Source organism: Platichthys flesus, chromosome 14 (genome assembly GCF_949316205.1).
Source record: "Platichthys flesus chromosome 14, fPlaFle2.1, whole genome shotgun sequence".
NCBI lineage: Eukaryota > Metazoa > Chordata > Actinopteri > Pleuronectiformes > Pleuronectidae > Platichthys > Platichthys flesus.
The window spans coordinates 20,142,485-20,162,644 of NC_084958.1; the positions used below are offsets into that span (position 1 = coordinate 20,142,485).

The window sequence follows — 20,160 nt, forward strand, 5'->3', positions numbered from 1 at the left end:
AGGTCTGTGATTTGCATTTAGCTTTCTGGTTAATTTGTGAAAGACCAGGTCGGATTGAGACTGTCGGGCAACATGGAGAAGGTACTGGTGGAGCAATCACTTTAACTGTACAGGTTATTTGTCTCAGATACATGGTGAATGTTAATTTTCAGTATATTCCTTCCTCTTTTTAGTTAGTTGCTCAGCATGGATAAATAAAAACTGTAATACAATGTAGGTTTAAAAGCAGGCAAAGGTTATAGAGAATAATATCATTAGTCACAGTGTGAGGACAAAAAAAAAAACAAGTATATGAACTGTATTATAAAAGCGCTGCGGTGTGGATTTGTATCAGGCACAGAAAAATCGGAACAATACCATAACTGCCCGACCTTAAAAAGTTATAAACATGTTGCTGCTGTTACATGAGCGACAACATATTCAAATTTTTTTTACCTAATGTTAAATCTTCATCTTCCAATATATTCTTAAAGAGAAAATACGTAGCAATTCTTCATTATAATTTAAAAAAAAACCCTTTTACCTATAGTTGACTCGTGTGTTTACACATCATCCAAACTGTTTCCTGCAATGTTGAAACCCAGAGAAATCCCTGATTTCATCCAAGGTAACGTGTCGTTTGATTTTTCCTTTTAATTCCATAACATCATCTTCACCTGCGACTCTCTCTGCCTCTGCTGTGATCCTTCATTGCTGTTTGGTGCTGAATGTAAACACGTTACCTCATCCATGAACATGAATCGCCCATGCTGCTGTATGACATCATCGAACTAGGTCTTTTGCTATTGTTTTGATTTGGCCAGATTTCAATTAGGCCCTAGCCGACCCAGAATGGATCCTTTTATTCTCTGGACGACTTTATTTACATCTGACCAACGGTACCTTGAAGTACATGGAAAGACAGAAATAGGACTGTTGTGAGCCCACTGATCAGCTCAGCTCTGTCAGTTTATATAATTTCACTTAAGGGAGTCAGGATATTTCGTCTTGCTAATTCTCCCCAAGCCTTGACGGTGTATTAACAAAGAGGAGAGTGAGGATCTGTCAGCTGGAGCTTTGCCTTTTTCTCCCCCTCGTCTTTATCAGGCTGAGATTGAGTTGATCCGTCTCTTCTGGGTCTAAAGGCAAAAGGAAAATGGTGTGCTGGGTTTGATGCGTCTAATTAATGCCATTGTTGCCTGGAGCCGGTGAAAAGAACTTCACCTCCTCACCTCGCTATCTCCGACAACACAGGTCCGGTGTGTCCCCCACAATAGCCGGCAGTCATGTGACCTGTAGGGTTTCTGTATTGCCCGTGGCGAGGAAAATGAAAAGCCTTGGTTTGAGTCCCATTGAATTTGTGTTCCATTGTCACTCAGAGAAAACAGGCTAGATTGAGTTTGTGGTGTGCGGGGAAGGTTATTGGAGGACCACAATGAAAAAAAAGTATTTTTATTTTATCACATGCAGTTGGAAGTAGAATGGCAAATTGTGTTCTATGATATTGGCTCTCCGCAAAAGGCAAATTGTGTTCTTCTCAAGGACGCGTCTTCAAAAGGCTTCCGCTGCTGCTGCAAGGGGAAAAAGATGGAGACGGTTGGAGACAGTGCATTTATATTTCTTCATTCTTATTATTTCCCTCATCTCCATCACTCCATCTATCTATTCCCCGAGTACAAAGGAATGGGGACTCTGAGAACAGATGTGCACCAATGATACTCTGGCGACATCCACATAAACTTCTTCCTCCTCCTCCTCCTCTTCAGCTCCTCACAAACACTTATCCCTGAGGTTGTTTGTATCCTCTTCTCTCAAACCTCAGGAGAACGATAAACAGCGGTAGTTTAGTCAGGCTCGGCAAGAATCCTTTTTATTCTGCTGTTTTTAAATTTGGACTGAAATGCTTCTCAAGGTCTTTAAATGTTTCTATTCCCCGTGATTAATAATTCATGCTCTATCTGCCGTAATTTTTGTCACAGATTTTCTCCAGCCTTTTGCTGAATTATAGATGTCCCCTTCCCCTCGCAAGGCGTCCAGGAAGCACTCATTCAGTCGGGTTTTATAACTCCTGCTCCAGAACGTTTCCAGAGGACGGGAATGTCAGGAGGGGCTGGGCGATTTATTCCCTGTGTTCCCCCACCTCCATCGCTGGATCTGAGTTCTCGTATATCTCCCTCGTGTGTGGCTCGGAAAACACAGCAACCATTTGACAAAGTCAAGCGTCACAGTTTGATTTACACTCAAGGTAACACCCCGGGTTGAGTACGACACCTGCAGGTTTTTTTTTGGGGGGCGACAAATGACGGCGCCGCTCGGGCCATCTGGGGAGCGGTGAAGTTGAGGAATCACTGTGGTATCCTCCCACTGCTCCCAGAGAGATCGTGTCCCCGTCGGTAAATGAGGGCGTGTGATCTTCTCGTTTACAACCTCTAACCACAGGCGTGTTCCCCGGGAAGCTGAACATAAAAGACAGAGCCCGGTGTGACGCTGGAGATGTGTGTGTGTGTTTGTGTGTGTTGAGGCCGGTGAAGGGTGAGGGGGGGGGGGGGTCATTCTACCTGTCACTCTGACCCCAATCACCACACAGCATATTGGTGGAAACGAAATGAAAGATTGATTTAACCAGTTCCACCTCCCCTGCCCCGGCTCTTCCAGTGAACCGGCTGTCCATTTGTTTTCATCGGGCTCGGTGGACTCACACTTCCCCTTCACAGGTTCGCCCCTGACACTTCCTCTAAATGGTCAGAGATAGAAGAGACTGACATTTTACACTCTGGTATTTATTGGTTCATTCGCTCCTTTTTCTGGTGTTTGTATATATATTTTTTCGATTCTGTCACCAATAAATGCAGCAGTTTTTTTCTGATGTGCAGCTGCAGATGCTTGTAAAAAAGGGTTATTGCTTTTCATAAGAAAGTCTAAAGACGGCAGCATCACCGCGATGAGGAAAGAGCAGATCCTCTCTTAGGTTTGATAACTTTAAAACCACTGCTTTGACTTGTATTTAACAAAACCCAATTCCATGCAGCTTGATTATGACAAAGCTAGTTAATGAATTCATGGTGAGCGGTGTTTTTCTAGACAAAATATATATATATCATAGGGGTAATTTTGCCTTTATTTTATATTGGCTGCTTACAGGGAACACAGACAGGGTCATACACATCCATGATGCTCAGTTTAGCACATTTATCTTATTCTCAGTGTCCCAAGTGCACTGCTCCTGTAGTCAGCTGCTTTTCTTTCTAATTCATAAAGATATAAATGAAAAGGTGATCAAGACAACTTCCTTTTTACTTGTAACATCATCAAATTTAGAAATGTTCCTTGATATCAGAAGTAGCTAATTGTTATCATCCATGGTGACAGCACAAAGAAAAGCTGGTAGCGCTGTTGCTCCGTTCAAAGGAGACTTTCTTAACCGCAGATTTGCCAAAAAGTTCCATTCAATGTCTTGAATAAGACACAAATTACCTTTAAGACTAAATGAAACCTACTCTCATTCTCTCACCCTCTATATTAATGCACAGGTCCCTATGCAAAATCCATGTGGATGGGTTTTAACGTTTCTTTGAGCCATAAACACGTTCAAATAGATCCTTGTTTTTCCAGTGCTTCCATTTGCACAGTTGCTAGTTGGCCTGGTTGCTCGGCCACCATCGGGCCGTCCATCATGAACCAGGACGAGCACGGCCTCGTGTGACTTGACAGTCTCCAGTCCTGACATGCATCATCCTCCTGCGCCGGTAAAGTGCGTCTCACTTTTCCTCTCGCTCTCCCGCTCAATTCTCTGCCGCGAGAGAACGAGGGCTTTCGGCCATTCATCTCCCCTCCTACAGCCTTGGGGTGGGGGTGGGGGTGGGGGGGGGGGTCATCAGACAAGCTGGGTCCGGCACCGGGGCTCATTCCGCGGCTTCAATTCGATCCAGCGTATCATAGGGTGCCCCCCCCCCCGCCCCTCGTCCTCAGCCATCGTGGCAGTCCCATTCATCATGAGGCCTATATAGATGGACTTGATAGAGTGAGGAGCGACCACCGCCATTCAATAAATCCTTGTGATTATCCACGCCTCCAAGGTGTTCGGGCAGAGTGCCTGTGTGTTTGTGTGGTTGAGTGTGTTAGTGTGTGTCCCCGGCTGGTGGGCATTTGTCTCTGACTGTGTAATGGGAGTAGAGGGGGCTGTTGGAACACACGGGCCCATGTACAGAGTGCCGTTTAAGAGCAATCAATTATATCATGTGTAAACGCGTCAACCCCGCGGCCCCGGCTGCACTTGTTGCTTTCGACGGCAACAAAAAACTTTGGCACTTCCAACCCCCCCCCCCCTTCTGTCTCATAGATCTCTCTCTCTCGCTCTCCAATCCCACCCACACATGACTCCCCCCCCCCCTCCGTCTCTCCCTCTTAACCCCCTCCCTCCCACTCGTTCCCTTCCTCCAGAGGATTGCGTGGAGGAGCACTCTAGGAGGGTGATGGAGCTTTGATTGTCGGTTATCAAAAGCTGTTATTACGGCTCGCTTCGGCGGGATATGAAAATGATTTCCTAAGTGTAAAACCCATGTCATTACCTCGATGGCCTCAGTGCTATCACCGAGACGCAACACAAAGGAGGCAAACAAATGGTGCTCGCCTCCCAGTCCGCCCAGCTCAGAGGGAACAGAGCGAAGAAGACACACACACACACACACACACACACAACAATGGAGAGATAAGTGACGGCTATACTGGGGGGCCTAACCGGCTCGAATGGGAAATCTTTACATGAAAACACAGCACGCGACCGAGATTTAATCTTTGTCGTTGTCGTTTTGTTTTGGCAACGTCTTCGACAAAAGGTGCACGTGTGTGACGAGCACCCGGCCGACATTCTCCAGCAAGGAATCCGACAGCCTACATGCCATCCTGAGAAAGCCGAGGCATTCTCTCTCTCTCTCTCTCCCCCCACTCCCCCATCTCCAAACTACCAGGCTCCCTCCTCCTCCTCCTCCTCCTCCTCCTCCTCCTCTTTCTGCTTCTCCACAAACCCAAAGTCTTATTTTGATGAGATAGCAACTGGGCTGCGGAGCCACTTTGACTCGCTCTGGGTTTCTAATCACTGTGGAAGTAGCCCCATCTCCCCCCCCCCCCCCGGCCCTCCTGCCTGGCTCTGTTTGCTGAGCAGGTAGAGATGGAAGTCTACGCCAGCACCAGGCTCTTCTGCTCTTAATCGATGTAGATCTGATAAAGATCCCCGGCTTTCCGAATGCGGAGCCTGAGGAAAATCTGATAAGTAAATTGTTCTCCTTGTACGTATGGCCAGTGAGAGGCTGCGGAACCAGACGAGCGCGGATGTGCACGCGTACGCACACTGCCCTCCTAAAAAACAAAGAACGGAAACACACACATACACAAACACACTTGTCTCACATAAAGAGACTGTGCTCCGGACATGCCCAATTTGTTTCCTTTCATCCAGGACTAATGTCTGGTTCCACCCAGGGGCTAAGTGCACCACTTGAAGCCCCCTCTAGGACAGACGGCTGCAACATGAGGTTATTTGTTGTGTTTTTGTGTTTCATGTTTTTGGGGGGAAATCTTGTTATCGCTTCGGCTGCGTCGGCGCGCGCATGCAGGGGCCACTCAAATTAAACAAGAGGCAATAATGTGCTGGTAATTTCCAAAAACATTATTTAAATGTCATGCTGTAATGACCGAAAAATCACTAATAGTTCAATGTAAATGTCAAATTCAAATTATTCAATTACGTCGGCGAGTGCAGGGGCAGGTGATAATTTGTTTGCCGCTCGGAATACCAATCTGGCTCTCGCCGGAGCCCACTCCCTGTGCCCTGGCGTGAGATAGACCTCGGTAATTTCCTGCGCCGAGGGGTGCTTTCACAGCCATTATTATAACTCTATTCCACAAGAAATATCTGCCATGCCGGAGAGATATTAGAATCATATTTTCTGTACTTTCACCCCAACGACGCCCTCAGTGTCTGATTGCTCGTGAGAACTGGAAAAAAACGAAAGGCATGGATTTCAAGAGAGAGGCCTGTTATAGCCTGTTTTGATTTGTGCTTTTGATACCGAGCTTCTTACTCCTCGGTCAATAAAACATAAGAGCTGCAGTAGACTATGGAGGTAATAGGCTCAACTCATCACCTGTCATTCACGCACCAGCCTCGAGGACCTGTTTAAAACAAAATGGCTGCACGAAAAGGATTTTTAAAGGATATCAGCCGCTCCGCACGATCCGTTCCTTTAAGATTAGGTGTCGGGCCATTCCCCCCCCCCCCCGTTCCTCTCTCTTCAAAGTCAACCACGACCGGGCTCCGTAATGGATGAGACACCTTGTTGTTCGCGCAAACAGATGATGTCATTCTGAGTCATGGGGTACAAGTTGTGATTGGACGTCCGCCACAGATCCTCACATTTTACCGCCTCCCTCAGACAGCTGGTATTTGCTCTACAGGGAGCCAATGGGGCAACAAACAATTAGCCTTTTCCCCACAAAACTCCAGGGAGAGGCTATAGAATAATCATAGGGAGCTGTTCACCAAACGGCCAATACTCTTTGTGATTATACCGACACAATACGTCTAATGTTCTTGCCACACGCCAACAAAATACAAATTTATATTTATACATGAATAAATACTTCACTCCTCTCTGAATTGGTCTCCTTCCTTATTTGGCACGTGTCCCTAAAATGAAATTGCCTCCCATTCTTGTTGGCATCTCTCTTTTGGCCAGAACCGGGGGAGCTGTGGACTTGTGGATCTTTGATGCTCCACAAAGATGGAGTGAGGCGAGTGTGACATTCTCCTTGAATGCCTCCCCAGAAATGAGACTTCCCTCCCAGCCGCTCATGCACGTCTGCTTGAGATTCACACTTTGGTGCATTTTGTCACTTTGAGAGCATCTGGTTTAATTTGATTTCTGTGCCTGGCCACCCTGCAATTCTCCGGGCTTTTAGTGTAACCGCTGCCTACCGAGTGCAGCCAACAGATAGTTCCGCAAATAAAGGGGGTTTAAAACTTCTATTTTCTGGATGAGTCTTCCCAACATTGCAGCCGAGGTGAAAAAGGCCTGCTTCCCTTCACCAATTCTTCCCGGTTCTGCATTAGAATCTCTTTTTCCACCCTGATTTAATTCAAATAAAACGGTAGGTGACTTTGAGAATTATAACATTTATCTACATAGTTTGCAAGAACAGTGGCGCCGGGCTGCTTATTTTCATCTTACACTTAATCTGAATATATCAGACTCCAGAGAATCACTTTGAAGGTTCTTGTCTCACATGCCAACATTTCAGAGAGATCTTTCTGACTTTTTCTGTGAGACATAACCTCTGTATAACCTCTAGTGTTGGGAACCAAAATCCAGTGTCAGCACAGCCGGGGATCTAGTAGATACAAGAATCACAACACAGATTTCGGTGCCTGAACTCTGTACTGAAGTAGTTCCCCAACACACTCCCTACATGGCTCTAGCAACACAAAACATTAGCCTACAGTTAGCTAGTGTCTTGTATCCACCAACCAAATCCCTAAAGCTAAACGGTTGAACGTGTGGCACCGACACCGGGACTTGCTGCAAATGCTTGAAAATGATGATGCATGATAACATTTAAAGCAGATTGTCTTTGATTGCTTTGGTGACTTCTCGCCAAACACATGAGCCGATAGTTGGGAACCCGAAATCCGGTGCCGATCGAGGACCGCGCTTCACGGCCCGTTAGTCTTTTAGACGTGATACGGCCCAGTCATGAACTGAAATAATGACCCTGCTTACAGGCAAAATAAACATTATCACTGGTGGCAACACTCTGTCCTGCACTTATTTATTTTTGTGTGTATTTAAGTAAAGTGCAACTAACCCTAACCATTGTAAAAGTATTGAATTAGCCCCGGTTTCGGGAATAATCCAAATTACGCCAAATCCTAATAACGTCTAATCAGTCAACAAACAATACTTTTCTTCTAGCTATCGTTTAAACCTTTGTCAATATGATCAGTGAAGATGTTAAGGGGCAAACGATTCTTGAACAAAATCTAATTGTTACTTGTTTCCTTTAGTTATCGATTTTTTCCATTTTCCACTCACGCGTTATCATTGTTAGATCTTTGTATACATGCTTCACCAATTGTACGCCCCAAGGTTGCCAATTGTACACCCCCCCCCCCCTCCTCCATCCGTCTTCAACAGCTCTTCCTCTTTCCCTTCTAATGCTATTTCATCTGAGTTATGAAAGCGCATGAAAGATCACATCTGTTGTCTCTCCGCGTGAAATCTGAGAGTGTTCCGTCTTTCATTCAACGAGCAGGTGCCTTCTTTATCTCTCTCTCACTGTTTCCCTCCTCGCATTATCCTGCCTGACTCCTACAAAGCTCCTGTCATGTCACATGTCATGACCCAATTTCCCTGAAAACCATTCCTTTTTGTCTTTGCAGGATTTCTGTAGCACACCACACTGAATATTGTCTCATATTCGGGGGGGGGGGGGGGTGAAAGGATTGCTATAAGACCTGAATATCTCTGGCCCTTACACTTAAGTAGGTGTCCACTGGACATATGGGGAATAAAGGGGCTTCACTTCAGAGTTGGGCGACGGTGTGGTTTGCAGATTTGTGGCTTGTTTGTCGTGTCCTCTGCAATGTCTGTGGAAATGAACAACAAGCCGGAGCTTCAGGCCAGTGCTCCCACACCCCATGCACCTCCAGAATGTTAAACATGGCTGCCACGGCCCGCCTCTGAATTGCTGGACTGTGTCTCCTGGGGAACGGGGAAATTGAGCCCTGGCTCCTCCTAATAGGTGGTAAAGTGTTAAGTTCCAGAGAAATGGACTGCGAATTTAACCTGGAATGGAAATTGATCCCATTACCTTGTGCTTGGGCTGCTTTCCTCCTGTAGGAAAGGAAAAGGAGAGGGAGAGAAAGCACAGGGGGGGAGATAGACAGCAGGGGGGGGGGGGGGGGGGGCAGACAGAGGACAAAGAGGGAGATAGAGCGGGAAATAGAAATGGGGGAGTCACAGAAAAAGAGGTGGACAGAGAGAGAGGAGATGGAAGGATGGGAGGAGGTGGAAGGAGAAAATGGAGGAAGGTAGAGGAGAAAAGGCGAGGAGACACAGTGTATGTGATTAGAGGTGATAGCATGGCAGCGGGGGGGTTGTGTCCTGCCTGGATTGACAGGCCGGCTGACTCTGTATCAGTGTGGCACTAATAGCTGAGCGCCACTGGGCGAGATGGAAAAGAGAGCGGACATGGAAGAGGGAGCAGAGGAAAGACACACTCTGAAGGGATGATGCAAACCCCCCCCTCCCCCCCCCTCCCCCCGCTGAGGGTGTCCACCAACAGACCTGTGGTGTGTTGGTGTGTGAAGCTGCTGTGACACCGAGTTACTGACGGTGGTGGGATGCGGGAATGTTCTCTATCAGGCCGCGGCTTTGAATTTTAAACTCATCCTTTGGAAAATATGGATTCCAAACACAGGAAATAGTTTTTCAATATGGATAAAATGATTGAGTGAGTCTCAAGTGTTCGGGATAATGTAGTGGTACATGTTTTTGCTGGTTTCTCTGTGCCCTGGCATAGGCCTCAGTCATTCCCTTGATTTTGTTGAAATGACTCTGTACCACCTGCCTTTTCACACGGCCTAATTGCTTTTCCTTGATGCATGCTCACGCTCCTCTCTCCTCTGTCCATAACCACCAGAGCCCATGCACGGCCCACGCAAGCTGGAGGTGGTGGACATCCAGTCCAAGCAGGTGACCGTGCGCTGGGAGCCACTGGGCTACAACGTGACCCGCTGCCACAGCTACAACCTGACGGTCCAGTACCGCTCCCGGGTGGCCGGCAAGGAGGAGACCCGGGAGGAGGTGTGCTACGACACGCAGAGCCGCGACCCGCAGCACACCATCCACAACCTGACGCCCTTCACCAACCTCAGCGTCAAGCTGGTGCTCCGCAACCCGGAGGGGGTCAAGGAGAGCACGGAGCTCGAGGTGCAGACGGACGAGGATGGTGAGTGTGATGGGGGGGTTACCAGGTGGAAATATATATGTTAAATTGTTATTACACCTCCATTTTAACACGTTTAAACCATTTATGATGGGTTTAATATTTAATTTAGGATAGCAAGAGATAGTTTTGCTAATTTCCAACCACAATCAAATGAGACGTTATATATAAACCTCACTTTTTCCATTTTCCCTCCTTTACCTGATTTGACCTGTTTCTAGGACAAATAAGCTAAATAACCTCGGATGCTCACCAACAGATAAACAAATTTGTATTCATATTTTTATGATTAAAATATCAAACTGGAGACACGTTTGGGATTTTCCAAATGTTTTTTCAGGAGAGCACAGAAGTCGGGCAGCTCTGTGTTGTAGAGGTGTTTCACCTCCTCAAAGATGAAAGATCCCGTGTGTTGCCTCAGCAGACACAGGAAGTGAACTCCACAGAAGTCTCGAGGAACCCCCGGCCGCCCGATAACAAACAGGCTCAGGCAGCTGACGAAAAAAAGAGAGTCTTGTCATGTCTGCCTCAGATACCTCTGGTTGCAAACTTGAAAGTGGCAACTGTTTCTCACTCCCTGACTGTTGTGTATTTCTGCGTGTTTGTCTGCAGATCCGTGTGTTTAGGCTCCCGTGGGAAAAAAGTGTCGACGTGGTGAAGCTGTGTAGTTACGTTCTTGAAGATAAGGCAAAAAAAAAAAAGAAGAGACGTCTCCGATCATTCTGTTTCAGTTACAGAATGAAAGGAATTCACATGAGGGGCTAGAGGAACCACATTTCTGTATCTCCACACATGTAAACATTGTGGGAAGATTAGAATTCCAACTACTCCCATGGTGGGAATCGTTCATATTTGTCACACAGTTTGGTTTATGTAAAAAGTTTTTCAGGTTTGCTGTTAAAAACACATGATTTATAGTTTTTCCTCAGAAACAGTGGCTTTGAATAATATCACATATTCCTGTTCAGATGTTTCCACTGTTGGCTCTTGACCATCTGTTCACTAAAGGTCCTTGAAAAGCAAATGCATTGATCGTGTGCTGCACAGCAGCATAAGTCGGGTAAATTCTAAGTAGCAGTGGCTTTTATCCAACTTCTGTTGACAACATTTTAAATTGGCAAACAGCAGATGGGGGAGAATATCAATACACGCCAAAGAAATCTTACTGTTCAGACGTTTTTATTGTATTTCTACTTTTCAGAATTACAGCCAGAGAAAACTAAATGTGTTTGTGATAATTTCCCACAGTGCCGGGGGCCGTTCCTCTGGACTCCATTCAGGGCAGTGCCTACGAGGAGAAGATCATCCTGAAGTGGAGGGAGCCGGCGCAGACCTACGGGATCATCACTCAGTTCGAGGTACACCAGCACCCGGGTTCGCAAAATGCTCCAGATATTGATCGGTCTTTTCCAGAGGTAAACAGACCGACTTCCAGCGTTAAGCCGTTTTATTCCCCCCCCACCACCTCTCTGAGGATTGAGCTGAGTCCTTTTTTTCCACTGTGATGGGCAGCGTCAGTGCACAGAGCTGCCAGAGATATGTTCAAATTGATTCTTTTTCATCATGTGAAAGCTTTGTTTTCTTCAGCTAAGCTTGGGATTTTTGTTATCTCTGTTGCATCGGCCTGTTTCTGGAAGAACCAAGTAGCGAAGTGATATTATATACTGGGATTATTAATGACGCCAGCTTTACTCCGGCATTCCCGAGGAAATGTATTCTGTCAGATCAGCCCAACGTAGACATGGTCAGGATCGTTTTCAGGCTTCGATTTAGATCCGTGTTACAATCCTATTACCAGATTGAAAGAGAGAGAGATTCCTTTACAGTCCTCCAGCAAAACACAGCATAAAATAAATCCTCTCAATAATAAGTATCTTTAGTACATCAGCAGATACCTGGGCACGTTTTAAGTTTCCTCTATTTTTACATTCCATCTTGGATCTCTCTCTCTCTCTCTCTCTCTCTCTCTCTCTCTCTCTCTCTCTCTCTCTCTCTCTCTCTTGTCGCCTCTCTCTCTCTCTCTCTCACTCTCACTCACTCTCTGTATGTGCTCTATTTTTATATATATGATAATTAATTGATATGACTGAAGTTCAAATGTAATCGTTGACATAATATTTGTTGTTGTTATCTCTGGCTGATGGGATGAGGCCAGTTATCTCCCTCCGCATAACACCATCATTAAGTCAAACTCTTACTATCAGCTTGTGTCTGGTTAACGACTTAAATACTAATGAGTTAAATGTACTAAATTATCAAAACAACAATCATCAACAAGCTAACTTTGCGACCTTTAGTATCTGATCATGGCCTATACAACCTCACATAGCAGCTAGCCTAGCTGTAGACTGGTAGTCCTTAACATTGCGTTGATGGATGTTAATGTTTACGGCTCTGCTGCCATTGGTGTTACGAATATTGTGTAACTTCTTAATTTGTGTGAAGCCAAAGCACCTCAATGTCCCCCTGGTGGCTGGTTGCATTAAAGGTTATAGATCTAGCCTCCTCCGTGTTCATGGACGGGACATATGTCAAACTAAAAAGTGCATATTAAAATAATTTCTCTAATAAGATTGTTTATTTAATTTCACATATTCTTACCACACTGTGCATGTGTTGATCCCCCAATCACCACTGCAACCTCTCTGGAATTATTTTTTGTTTCATTATTTTGATAGTGGGAGGAAGTTGAGGAGCATCATCCATCTTCATATACAGTATAGTCTATAGTCAGGGTTTTCAAAATAAAATAAGCTTGTTTGGCCTCCTGTGTGAGCTACCACTGTGTTCCCAGCAAAGAGTCAACTACCAGCTGCCGTCATCATCTGTCCTTTGACACGTGTGTGACCTCTAAAGAAAACCACATCCCCACATCCCCAGTAACACACCTCAAACACACATCACCATCCAGCACCGAGTCAATGTTGACTCAAGGCTCCACACAGGGAGCTGCACTGAGCCTTGAATAATAGAAACAGTCTCCACACACGATAGATATATATACACATTGATCTTAACCAGCTTAAGGTGGAAGTAATCCTGCAGCCCTTTTTCCACAGATTGATTCTCCTCTGTTGATTCTCCCTCTTGTCGCCGTTTGCTCACGCTCTGTGTTTTGACTAGGTTAGCAATCATTGACAGGGCTGTTCCTCACACGGGGGGGGGAGCAGATTGAACAGTAACAGCACGTTGCTCTATCTGCCGCCCTGACATCAGGTGACTGAGGTGATTGAAATATGAACCAGATATTCTCCTGGTGCCACTGATGCATTTCAATCCAAGCATGAGCGCTGATCTCGGTACAGTGTGGAAACGGTGTGTGTAAAATGGAAGGTTTAGCGTGTGTGTGTTTAATCTCCTTTTAGAGAAACATGTTCCAGTTGTTTATCTTTTAAAAAATTCATGCTACACCTAAAAGCATTTCACAGTAAATGGTGTGGCTTGCATTGCTGCTTTGTCTCATTCACTCATATTTATGTTGAGGCACCCACTGCAGGGTATAACCACCTCCACCAGTGAGGCTCGGTTTTCACTGGCCCTTTGTTTGTTGTGTAGCAGGATTACGCAAAAACTACTGGACTGATTAACATGAAACTTGGTGGAATTGGTCGGGGAAGAACCCAATTCATTTATGTTGCAAATCAGAAGGTGGATTTTCTGTAACATAGTGAGAAAGGCCATTTTCCACGAGATATGATGATCTTTTTTTTTTATGAGAAAACTGACATTAGTAGAGACCTGATATCTGTGAACTGGTGGAATTGGCTGCGGATGTGGATAATCATGTTTTTAGGGAACTGATCTTCATTCAAGTGCTGTACGGTAATAAATATTCCTTTCAACTGTATCATAGACTGGATATTTCGGCTGTTTAAGGTAAAAATATTTCTGTATACATGATATGTGTTTAAGACAATACATGTAAATGCAATATGGTGATAAAATGGACAATTAGCCTCGGTTGCAAGGTTCAAGTATTTCAATGCTGCAGCATTTAGTCTCACTCTACACTCACATGTCCAGAAGACATCGTAGTATTTATCAAAGCGTGATTATAGACTTATTTCTCCAAAAGCACAGATTTAATTCCAGAGTAAGACGGGGTATCAATATTCACATCATCATGTCTTAAAGCGGGAGACGGATGAGAAATAAATGTAAGCGAGCCAGCAGCTTGCTCCAGGTGCCCCCCCCCCCCCTTCTCTCCGCTGCAGTCTGGTAAAAGAAAAGCGAGAAAGCCACGATGTGATCGACTGATATTCCCCCAGAAGTTACCTCTCATAAGTCAGGACCTTGCTTTGAATTGACATTATCAAAGGACTCTGAGTGAAATACACCTGACAAGGCCCGATATCAAAGAGATTTCAGCTGCGCTCCTTTTTGACCGGGCTCGGTGGAAGCCATTTAATTGACAACTTTCCAGACAGACGTGAGGCGGCGGCTCGAGAGGAATGTACATCAGGGTTTTTTCAGTTATTTCCTGTTCATCATCCATATTTAGGAGCAGGAATTCATTCTGAAGTAGCATTTGTTGTTATTAAATAAAACCTGTGCATCCCATTACTCAGTATTAAATTGCATTTTCAGAAAAAACAAAAGTACTTTGTTTAGAAACATTGCTGTGCTTATAAAAACCTGCTGCCTTTTCAAATCACTTTGAATTTAGATCACTAATATTTACTGTAGCTCTGCACAAGAGCGTTAAAACTCTTCTGCAAATATAAATATAAATATTATAAGAGTCAAAGAAAAGAATCACTGAATCTTCCACCAGTTATTTTGCACTTTTCTTTCTATCACAGGTTAAACTATTGGAGTTTATTCAGCCATTTATATTTTATGAACACCTCATGAATATGACGTTAAAAGAAAAATGTCAACCACTCTTATTAAAAAAATAATTTAAAGTATGCTTAATCCATCAGGTCGGGTAATGGTTACAGCCATGTCCAAATTAATTTGCCCAAATATTCAAATTTTATTCCCAGTCAGTTCCATTATAATTGTAAAAGGCTGTCCGGGTGCCCAGTGTTGACAAGTCATTTTTAAATTCCTCTCCCTGAAATGTTATGATATAGGATTTGGCATCACGCACTCATTTCACAGACAAAGACTAACTGAGAAGCCATCGAAGCATTTCAGAACTTGATGGACACAAATTATGCACCACTCCAAACTCCCTTTGTGTTTCTTAATTGGAATTATAATGGAGGTTTCCTTTTTTTTTTTTGTACGAGCAGAACCATTTTGTTAGACCGGGACGTCGGGAGTTATTCAAAATGGATATTAGCAAAAAACACTCACCTTAATGCTTCCCTCCAGAGCTGCCTGTGTTTATTAATGGAGAGGGAATACATTAAGAGTATTTCTGTACTCCGTGACAACATGGGCTTGCATCAGCTTCGCTTGGAATCCGTGCACCTCAGCTTTTGCAGATCGATCCTAGCCCCCGGCTTCTCGACAGACCCCCTCCACAGCTCTTTTGTCCCTCACTAATTTCTCTAATGACTTGTTGACATGAGCTCAGAAGCTCACACGCGAAAAGCTGGGACGTCTTGTCTGAGCATATGACATTTAAAATATTGTTTTGTGGCATTTCCTTCTACTTAGCTGTAGCATATAGAGGGAATCAAGATAATGCAACCCCGTTTTTGTTTTACTTCTTTGTCATTATGGTAAAATAAATATATATATATCTCTATCAGCTGATACTCCCTGATATCTGCCCCCAAAAATCTACTACTACGCTCTTATAGTTGGATTATTGAATTGATTTTTTATTAGGTGAATATAAATAAGATGTATACATGAAGAAATCCCCCATAAGATTGTCACAATCAGATTATGGAATTTTGACCTTACTAAAAATGGATGCCTCCATCAAAAAGAAATCCTTTTATCATATTTAACACAATATACAATGATCGCCGCTGCAGAGCTAAATGCGGTGAACCAGAGGCCAGCATCAGAATATGCATTCCCTTCCCTCCCCCAGATCTCCTACAAGGCGGTCAGCTCCTTCGACCCCGAGCTGGACCTCTCCAACCAGAGTGGGAAGGTGGTGAAGCTGGGCAACGAGACCACCCACACGTTCACAGGCCTCTACCCGGGCTCCACCTACTCCTTCACCCTGCGCGGCAGCACGGCCAAGGGCTACGGCCCCCCAGTCATCACCCAGTTCACCACCAAGATCTCAGGTCAGTGGAGTCAACGGAGCTGGAGGATTTTATAACGTGTGAAAGGAATATAAAGGGGTTGTAGTTGAACCAAAGTTTGATACGGCTCCTTTTTTCTTTATTGATAATCGGAGTGCTATCCAAGACCTTTAAAGAAACAACAAAAATATTCATCTAATACATGAGCTCAAATATCCAGGTCTTGAAATTGAAGCTATTATTTCCGACTATTACATCAGATATAAGGATAAATTGCCTGATTGGTCACAAGCGACTCATGGTTTTAGTCTCCATTAACCACGGCTGCTTGTACATAATGAAAACTGGATTCGATTCAGATGATGACCATGAGGCGAGTGTGGGATTCTTCTCACCCTCTCCAGTTTCTCTCCTGATGGATGTGAAGACCGTCTTTCAGCTCCTCTCTCATTGCTCCACTTAATGATTAAATGATGCTGCTATAAAGGCAGAAGAGTGCTCGCTGTAAAAGTGAGAAAACTGGGATTGCTTTTTTTTTTCTTCCTATTTATTGCTCAGCTGAATGACTCACAAGGCAAGAAACAACCTATAACACTGGTTGTTGACCGAGCTGTGTTACTTTGACTGTGCAGTGTTCTAACCCCCTCCCCCCCACCCCCCTCCTCTCTGTGTTTGGATATCTCCTCCTCAGCTCCCTCCATGCCGGCGTACGATCAGGAGACATCTCTGAACCAGACAGACAGCACAGTGACTGTACTGCTGAAACCTGCCCAGAGCAGAGGTGCACCAGTGAGGTACGCTTCCACAACAACGATACACACACACACACACACACACACACACACACACACACACACACAAGCAGCGCAGACTTAAAAACAACAAAACAACGCATTAAAACACCAGGAACCACCATCAGCAACAAGAATTATCAAAGAGCCCGTGTTTATCAATGGCTCCCTGTCAAGGAAAGTTACCGGGGGATTCAGTCTGGTAACCGTATGAATCAGATTCTCCGAGCTTTATTTGTTTGTGGATTTTGATCCTGTGAAGAAAAGAAGCCGAGTCCTTTGAAGACGAGAACAAAGCGCCGGTGCGGTGGAGGCTGACTTCAGGATCTCTTGCCTTTTTACATGTCTTTTATGTAGCGGCCCGCTCACCCCACCGCAGGCTTCTGGGGGAACGGAGGAATCCTGCCTGCTTGATGCTGCAGTGATTAGTCATTATACAGCTGTTCTGTTTGAATGCCAAGTTGTTTGGCTAAAAGTCATCGTTTGGATTTTAAAGCCACGAGCAGCGGCCGTGCTGGTTTGATCATCTCTGTGTTGGTCGAGTGTTAGAAACTGGAAGCTGATGAATTGGTGAAGAAACAGAAAGACAATGTTACTGGAATGATTAATGAGAATAAAATCATGGGAATCATAGAGTGTGGTGTTTTACAGCTCCCAGATCTCAGACCCCACATTCCCTCGAAGAACCACATTCAAATGACACACACGTCTTATAAAAGAAGTCCCAGAGACAAGAAATCCACAGCTAACCTTCCTCTCACTTGACTGTGGCTCTGCATCAAAAACGAGTGGCAGCGGGAAGCCAGTGAGGGATCGTGATCTTGTCCATGAGAGCAGCACGTCACTGGCGTCCATCTATCACCATCTGAAAGTGTAGCTCCACAGTTGCACGTTTTAAAAAGAACAGAAGAACATGTCTTTCTCCGTCCTCTGTGTGGGAGTCAGTACTGAAAGGACCGGTCCAATATTTAGAAAAGGCCTTTTTTTTTTATGAGTTACACTCTCACCAGTTTATGTTCTTGGCCTCTGACAGCCGGTGCTTTCAGCCACCGGGACCCCGGGAGAGTGAGTTAACTTCTTCACATGAGCCGAGATAAACACTCGTGCTCGGCTGTAAAAACCCCATTTTACACTATCAACTCATCTGAGTCCTGTTGCAGATAACAGGCTGCAGATCTGTGGCCGGGCTCGTCGGCTCATGTTTACCACACGTGCAGCTGATCAGATTAACGCCGCAGCACCGATCGCTCTGGCCTGAGCAGCGAAGACAGACAGAGCGATCGTTTCTTTTTAATCTCCTCGCAGGTACGATTCCGAAGGCCTTACTCGGGCTGCCATTCTTTCACTGGGCTAATTACAAAGCCCTAATTATAATTAACAGAGTGTCGTGAATCGGCGCTGCCGTTAATTAGCACGCCGGGCTCCTCGTCTGTTTATTGTTGGAAAGCACGCTCACCTCAGGAGCAGATGAAGGAGATTAGTCTGTGGAGATACTAACTTTAGATTGAGGCCCACTTCATTCTGTGTGACTGAGCTGAAGCATTAACTGTTGATATAGTTCTAAATCTGCCTGTTTGTGTAGCGTGTGTTGATGCTGGTTGTGGCTTTTCTTTCTGAAACTGTAAAGGTGACCTGCAGGAATTGACCTGTTGCTGGTCTGGGGTCTGCAGAACCCTGGAGCTGCTGCACAAAGAGCTGTTCACCTGTTTGCTCAAAGTTCAGTGAAGCTCCACTTAGTTCACAGACCCCAGCCGCTGTTGCCTATTCTGTAAAGTGCATTAATACGGAGCCGTGTGTTCAAATCCCACCACATTCAAACTGCACTCTCCTGGGGCCCTTAACAACTCACTTGTCCAGAGCGAAGTGGATGAGATGTACGGTTCTGGAGATATGTGAGTCACAGACCGACAGAGATCTGTGGAATTCTTAGATCGATGGATATATACGCTAAGTGCTTGTTGAATAAAGAGAAAGTGGTGTGTTTTGATCCAGACATTTAGTTTTTAAGGATGCCCCTGTGTACGTCGAGTGAGTCTTTCAAGTTTATCCATTAAAAAAATGTACCAGTGGAGTGCTGCACATGGCACAAGCGCACCTCTCAGCTAATTGAGGCATTCTTTGATCACAGTGGAGCCTCGGCGCAACTAAACTTTTGGAGGTTTCCAGGTACACACACACACACACACACACACACACACACACATTACCCACGTCCACACTCATCTTTAGAAGGCCAGTGTTCTGCCTTCATGCGTTAGGTCAGAAGTCTGGAAAAATATGAATTGCAAAAAGAAAAGGAGGTGGCAGCGTGCGGGGGGGGGGGGGGGGGGGGGGCGAGATACAGGGAAGGCTTTTGAAGGTGCTTTCCACCTCCACCTCGTGTGACATGCGATGCCTTTGAACATTTTAAGGTGACTATAAAGTAGCACCCATGCAGCGGAGCGGAGTGAGGCGGCCCTCTGGGATCGGCTGTCTGGCCCGATAATGATAAACGCAGTCATTTGAATTCCCGGAGCAACAACATCTCTAATCTCAGTCGGGTTAGAGATGTTGAGACGCATGAGTAAGTGACAGGCTCGGTTAAGGGCCTCGTATAAAGGGATGTTTTCCTAAATGTTCGGGGCCACGGAGAAGAGTCCCCGAGGTCCAAAAACGTCCACTCGCGATGGAAGAGTTTGCATTTTGTCTATCGAGGACTTCGATTTGCGATGCAGAAGTAGCCATCGCCGCTCTGAAGTGGTGGGCAGCTCATTCTGAAAATTGAATGAGTGATGAAATCAGTTTTTAAAGCCCCCTATGAAATAGAGATTTGACAAGGGAGCCCGCTGCAGAGCCGAGCAGCACGGAGGCTGATTTGATAAGGCAATCTTGCACGCTGATTGGGTTTGGGAGGTAATAGAGCTCCAGACATTCGGGTTTCAAACAGCAGATGTTTTGCCGTAGCGCAGGAAGGGGGAGATGACACGATAGCGCCGGTTCATGAAAAAATAAAACGACATAACAGACGACAAATGTCCGTTTCGCTCCGGCGTCCTGCAGTGATGCCGGAGTCAAATCACATTTCAGACGGATCCGGGCTGACGCTGTCACCGCTGAAGGAGGCAGTCAGGATTTCATATTTGTGTAATGGCTAATCAGGATAACATTTCCCAACTTGGATTTGGCGTCTAATCTCTGGGGATGCCACGCGTAGCCGGGAACAGTTCTTACCAGAGGGGACACTGTTCCTTTAA

At 45.3% G+C, this 20,160-nt stretch overlaps 1 protein-coding gene across 4 annotated transcripts in view; it reads left to right on the plus strand.

The window, feature by feature from the left end:
- LOC133968910 (receptor-type tyrosine-protein phosphatase mu-like) overlaps positions 1-20,160 on the plus strand; it is a 147,093-nt gene that overhangs the window by 69,295 nt on the left and 57,638 nt on the right. For all 4 annotated transcript variants that reach the window (XM_062405163.1, XM_062405165.1, XM_062405164.1 and 1 more), the window contains exons 8-11: positions 9,676-9,984; positions 11,230-11,339; positions 15,977-16,178; positions 16,828-16,930. In XM_062405163.1, the coding sequence (XP_062261147.1) occupies positions 9,676-9,984; positions 11,230-11,339; positions 15,977-16,178; positions 16,828-16,930 (724 nt within the window). The remainder of the gene's footprint in view (positions 1-9,675; positions 9,985-11,229; positions 11,340-15,976; positions 16,179-16,827; positions 16,931-20,160) is intronic.